Here is a 6,598-nt window from a genome sequence, read left to right as displayed (position 1 = left end):
ACAAAATTCATAGTAATTGCAAAACCGAGAGTGTGCATATAAAGAACGTCCAAATCTAACTTCGTAAGAGGAAATTATGATTTTTAGAAGTTTCAGCATAGCAGTGAACGACACATAAACCGAATTAGAAATCGGTCGATTGTTAGGAAAGACAATCTAAATGAGAGTTGAAGATATCGTCCACATGATTCCATCGATATAAAACCTGTCGAAAACGGAGCTCGTACGGAGAAGATATGAAATTTTTAAGAAAGCAGAAATCTTCGTGCGCAACCTCGCGCACAGAGCAGATGCACGGTGTGAACTGACATGACACCCATATTTCGCCATATTTGGCCACGTGAGATTGGCTTTTTGGGTTGGAAAGGGATATCATTTTTCACAAAAATAAGAGTTTTTTTAGTGAAAAATTGAAAAATGTAATGTTATATGAAATGTGGTAGTGAGTAGTATTTATATGAGTTACAAAGATGGTAAAAATTGAAAGTTGGAAAGTTAGAAAACCTCACCCTCTTTCTCATCGGCTAAACACCACCGAGTTTGGCCACGGAACTTGGCATGCCGAGTTGGTGGCCCGGTGTTCACCAAGTCCATGTTTGTTTTTGCAAGGGACGCCGAAACCGCTCTGTCAAGCTTAAATGGAAATGGAAACTCAACTGATAAAATTCAGGAGAAGAAACAAACAAACCGTGGATTGATGAAGTCATGTAATTATTGACAGACTTTTCTGTAAGAAATCGGTTGGTAAATAAGACCGTCCGAAATCCATCAACAGTTAGTGACGGAATGCTCCTTTTGAACCGACGCAAATGATTCCAATGAAAATTTTCTTCTCTTTTCTACTTTTGAGACTTTTCTTCTCTTTATCTATAGTCGATATGCATCTGTGCGTAGTAGCTCTTGCTAGTGGGATGTTTTATTTATAAAATTGCAGTTGCTGTTCCAAAGAAAATTTTGATTTTTGCTGTTAAAAAATGTGTAATGTTTGACCAGCAATGGGAGCGTAAAAAAAGTTAGCCCACCCCATGTTACGATCTACGGATAAGTCAAACAGACGTAGGGTTACAATTATACCGGTAGGTATATGCGCTGAAGTTCTTTTTTTTTTTTTTTGCTTATTAGCTCTTGTTGTATTTTTTCTCCCACACATGTACACACATCCAACCACACTCACATGACAAGGAATATGGCACATAGTGGGGATATATAGTTTTATATAAAATTAAGGGGAAGATGGAGGCCAACTTGCTATATATATACATTCAGCTTAGAGTTCGCAAGCACCCACACACTTACAATTATCATTCTTATTTCAATTAACATGTCTATGCGAAGAGAGCTCTAATTACAGGCCTTCCGATTTCGTTACTTCAGAAACTAATCTCCCTCTTTAGCTCTCTAATCACATAAGCCATATAGAAACATAACTCACACACACATGGACTCAAGAACCCATGATCAAAAACGAGATATCTTTTCCGAAGAGCCAACAGTTGATTGGAAAGGGAGACCCTCGAATCCCATCAAACATGGGGGTATGCGAGCTGCTGCATTTGTTCTTGGTCCGTATGCCCTCTCTCTCTCTCTCTCTCTCTCTCTCTCTCTGGACGTTCTTTTTGGCTTACAGTTACTATTATCATCCTGAGATATAGATTCTATCGATATGGTACGCTTGAACTGAATACAGATAACTTTTACAGGAGTTCAAGCATTTGAGATAATGGCTATAGCTGCAGTAGGTAATAACCTTATAACATATGTGACAAATGAGATGCACTATTCGCTGTCAAAAGCAGCAAACATAGTCACAAACTTCATCGGTACTGTGTTCCTTCTCACCCTCTTTGGTGGCTACCTATCTGATTCATATCTGGGTTGCTTCTGGAGCATGCTAGTCTTTGGCTTTATCGAACTTTCGGTAAGTTCAATCCTTTTCGCTTTTTAATTATTTAGTTTTTATATGAGAGGACCATGAGAATAATCAATTAAATAGATATAAATAGTCAACATTGCAGACAGGAGCCTGCATATTTTGTCTCATTCTCATGTTATGTTTGTTTGACTTTGTAGGGTTTCATACTGTTATCAGTTCAAGCCCATCTCCCTCAGCTGAAACCACCACCTTGCAACATGCTCATTGATGGAGATCGATGCATTGAGGCCAAAGGAGGGGAGGCATTAATATTCTTTGTAGCACTCTACTTGGTGGCCTTAGGAAGTGGGTGTGTGAAGCCAAACATGTTGACTCATGGTGGTGATCAATTCAACAAGAGCGACTCAAAGCAGTCAAAGAAGCTATCAACCTACTTTAATGCTGCCTACTTTGCCTTTTCCCTTGGTGAACTTATTGCTCTCACTCTACTTGTGTGGATCCAAACCCATTCGGGTATGGATATTGGGTTCGGGGTGTCTGCCATCGTCATGGCAATGGGCTTGATATGTTTGGTTTCTGGTACCCTATATTATAGGAACAAGCCTCCACAAGGAAGCATTTTAGCCCCTATAGCACAAGTAAGATCATTTATAAACCCTCATAATTAATTCTTTAAAAGATGGTGCATGATACACGTATGCCATTTAAAAATTAATGTCATACTGTCTCACATTTCTCGTAAAACAACTTTCTAAAAACGGATATATCGTGCTCTGAGTGTATCCTGCTTTATTCTTTGGAGAAACTTACGTTCCACCATATGTATTTTAATATTAGTATTTTGCGTGATCAATGGTGCTTCTAAAAAAACAAAATTCTCTTCAACATCAACAATATATAGGGACCACACCGGTGGACCTTAGTTACATAATTTTATATATAGATTTATATTCCAAAACTTAAAATTATTATATAAACACTCGAAGCTTCTTTATATACTTTATTTATTGCCTTGTCATGCTAATGCATGCAAACTTGTTTGCATTATGTGCTGGCTTAAAACTACAAAGTTACTTATTTTGCTACTTATACGATATTTCTTAATTAGTAGAAAACCTTATACCAAATTTGTTTTATGCCTTACGCAGGTGTTTGTTGCCGCATTTTTTAAGAGGAGACAAGTGCCCCCGTCTAGTCCACACATGCTTGAAAGCCATTTCACAATATTGTCAAATGAGAGGCCAATTACTGATCGGTTCAGGTACTATTGATCATCCATATATCAATCATCTTATATGAATACCCATGGAATATAATTGCAAGTTGCAAGTTAATTCAGTAAAACCATGCAATTAACTCATTGATTGAACTTTAAGAGGGAATCACACATGTTAATTCACAATAAAAGAACCAAAGTACTAGAGTACCAGCTCATAAATATTAAATAATAATGTTATAGCAATTGACAAGCGTCTTGGACCCACAATGGTGTATGTACAATCACTATAGAAAAAAAAAATTATTCAGCTAATGAACAAGAAAATCTAGCAAACCATGGGCTTATATAATTCCCAATTTCACATTAATCATCTTGATTTATTAAAACAATCCTCCTAATTAGTTAAATACAATTACTTAATTTCAGCTTCTTAGACAAAGCTTGCATAAGGAGACAAGAAGGGAACACCAATAATGCAAAGGAAAGCCCATGGAGGCTGTGCACTGTGAACCAAGTTGAGCAAGTGAAGATACTAATCTCAATCATCCCGATATTTGCTAGTACTATTGTCTTCAACACCATTTTAGCACAACTCCAAACATTCTCAGTGTCACAAGGAAGTGTGATGAACAACCAACTCACAAAATCCTTCCACATCCCACCAGCCTCACTCCAAGCCATCCCTTACATCTTGCTAATATTTGTAGTCCCCCTATATGACTATTTTTTCGTCCCTTTTGCTCGAAATATCAGTGGTAATGATTCTGGAATCACCCCCTTACAGCGCATTGGAGTGGGTTTATTTGTTGCAACTTTTTCAATGGTCTCCGCTGCACTAATGGAGAAGAAGAGAAGAGATTCGTTTTTGAACTCTGGTCAAACGTTATCTATTTTCTGGATAACCCCACAATTCTTAATCTTTGGATTATCTGAGATGTTTACAGCTGTGGGGTTGATCGAGTTCTTTTACAATCAGTCATTGAGAGGGATGCAGTCTTTCTTGACCGCTATGACATACTGTTCGTACTCCTTTGGATTTTATCTAAGTTCAGTTCTTGTTTCTTTGATAAATAAGATTACTTCGAGATCAATGGATGGTGGTTGGCTGGGTGGTGTTGATTTAAATAAGGGCAGATTGGACCTTTTCTACTGGCTGTTAGCAGGACTAAGTTTGATCAACTTTCTAAACTATCTCTTCTGGGCAAGATGGTATAATAATTCGTGTAATCGTTCTCCTTCAGGCAAAGCACACCATAACTCCATCGAAGAAGGCTTTCACAATACCTTCGGTCCTGCTAAAGTAGTTGGAGATGACAATATTCCTTGAAGTATGATGTCAGCATGATGTACATTAGAAAGTCCAAGTATTTAAGTTTTTATGAAATAAAAATGTAAAAGTTATTGACGCTTAGTTTCTTTGTATAGATCTTTAAGGGAAAGCAATTTAAACTTTCTGCCGCTTAGTTTCTTTATATTTAAACATTTACTTTCTTTTTTTATGAACTTTTTGATGTTTAGTTTCTTTTTTGTCACGAAATTTGCAAGGGATCGGTATAGCAAGAATCTGATAAGAATTTTGGAATCATCCATAATTCGGAAGATTCATTGCATTCTCCATACATTCTTTCGTCCCATCCTTTGCTTGTGAAAAGGTCTGATCACATTCTTTTGTGCGCCACAAAGGGAACAACTCAAGTGGCTTTAGTGGCATTACTTTTATATACATGAATGGGAGGAAGGTGGGCCCGTCCCTTATGGGTCTTACAGAAAATTAAACTCAACCCTAGGAAAAGCATGTCGATAAAAATACAGTGGAAACCCTTTGTAGTAATAATAATAATAATAATAATAATAATAATAATAATAATAATAATAATAATAATAATAAAAGAAAAAAAAAAGATGAGTCTTGGAGAGAAAGGATGTTCCATTCTATGCGTTAATTTCTGTTTTTCTTCTACAGCACACTACATTTATGGGATTCGTTGAATGTTATCCGAATTCTTTCCAAAATGGAAGTTAATTTTTGTTGCTTCCTCTCCAAGTAATTAGGTTTTAGAAACCTTTCCATTTTAACGTGTTTATAATTTTTTCTTATTTTTCTTATTTATTATTTTTTTTAATGATTTTACCTAGAGACTTATTTATAAATAGACTATAATTTATTTTTTTGATTAATAACTATATATGAGACTCATATACATAGATTGATTAAAACTTTGAAATAAATTCAAATGAAATAACAACTAAGTAAATATTTCAATCTATACAGTTGCTCAGAGTGATTTATATTCAAAATTCATTACTTGATAATAATGATCTTTATTCGGTTTAATTCAATTCAACAAATAAGGACAAAATTTGTGTAGCTAAAACTAAAGGAACTCACACCACTTATTAAAGTAGCTTATAATGAATTCAAATCATCATGCTAACGCCTAATAGTACAACAACCTAGCCTAAAAAATACATAAACTTTAATAAATCTGACAACAAAACAACCAATAAGACCCGTGAATTTTTCAAAATTCACAAACACCCATCTATAGAAGTTATAAACATAGCTAAAAACCTTCAACGATCAACTATATATACCAAGATTTTTTAAAAATTTCAGAAACTTTGATGTTGAGGGAAAGCTCCATAATTATATCACATTTCAACATATTCCACTTTCACATTTTTATAGTAACTATAATTTAGTTTTTAAAGTAAATCCACATTCTAATGCTTCTTGATTGACTAGTTATTCTTTAGTTTTTAAAATAAAACAACTAACATTATATAAATGTTCAATTTATATTGATTAAACCTAATTTTCATTATATATAATCAAAATGTATAAGTATAATTTTTTTTTAAATAACATATTATGTTTTGTTGATATTAAATTAGTTGAATGACTAAATATTAAGAATAATAGTAAATAATAATATAGATATTAAAAAAACAAAAATTAAAACTAAAGTTATACTTCAAATTAATATTTTTATATGTAAAATACATTTTAATAAATCATATATTTATGTGCACAAGTTCGGTGCTTTTCAATATGGTCCGTATAGAAACGAGTTAATGTCAATATATATATATATATATATATATATATATATATATATATATATATATATATATATAATTGTTTTAAAAAATATCCTGAGAAAGAAAATAATTAGATTGTTTTGTTTAGAAAGAATCATTAAAGATGTTACATTTCACGATTGTGACTTTCATGTTTCGATTCAAACTTTAATAATAAAATAGTTATTTTTCAACATTAGAAATTTAACTATTCGTTTATTTAATAGTTTTGATTTAAAAATTGACAATACTTTCTTTATTATAGTTCATATATGTATTTTTAAAGAACCTCTTTTAGTTTTTGTTCCAAACCTAAAATATTTAAATTTATAAACGGAAGGTTACTATCTATATAGATATATATTAAATAATATATTAATAAAATTAATTTATTTAAGGTAGAATTTAGCAAGTGACATTTTCAT

The 6,598-nt window shown here is 33.1% G+C and overlaps 1 protein-coding gene across 1 annotated transcript; it reads left to right on the top strand.

Moving 5' to 3' along the window:
* The first annotated feature begins 1,244 nt into the window (after window positions 1–1,244).
* On the top strand, window positions 1,245–4,566 carry LOC145124909 (protein NRT1/ PTR FAMILY 4.3-like). Its single transcript, XM_079060388.1, has 5 exons — window positions 1,245–1,562; window positions 1,701–1,918; window positions 2,071–2,511; window positions 3,022–3,134; window positions 3,519–4,566. The coding sequence occupies exons 1-5, from the start codon at window positions 1,439–1,441 to the stop codon at window positions 4,417–4,419; spliced, it is 1,797 nt and encodes a 598-aa protein (XP_078916514.1). The 5' UTR covers window positions 1,245–1,438; the 3' UTR covers window positions 4,420–4,566.
* Window positions 4,567–6,598: the final 2,032 nt, after the last annotated feature.

The sequence above is a fragment of the Lactuca virosa genome, chromosome 7 (genome assembly GCF_052849685.1).
Source record: "Lactuca virosa cultivar CGN04683 chromosome 7, Lactuca_virosa_CGN04683_v6, whole genome shotgun sequence".
Classification (NCBI taxonomy): domain Eukaryota; kingdom Viridiplantae; phylum Streptophyta; class Magnoliopsida; order Asterales; family Asteraceae; genus Lactuca; species Lactuca virosa.
The sequence above is the reverse complement of the archived record's forward strand: the minus strand, read 5'-3'. Positions and strand labels throughout refer to the sequence as shown.

Excerpts from the sequence above, each read along its gene's own strand:
- LOC145124909 (XM_079060388.1), top strand. The coding sequence starts at position 1,439 with ATGGACTCAAGAACCCATGATCAAAAACGAGATATCTTTTCCGAAGAG. Across the intron at positions 1,919-2,070 it reads TTGGCTTTATCGAACTTTCG|GGTTTCATACTGTTATCAGT; the intron begins GTAAGTTCAATC and ends TTGACTTTGTAG. Across the intron at positions 3,135-3,518 it reads CCAATTACTGATCGGTTCAG|CTTCTTAGACAAAGCTTGCA; the intron begins GTACTATTGATC and ends ACTTAATTTCAG.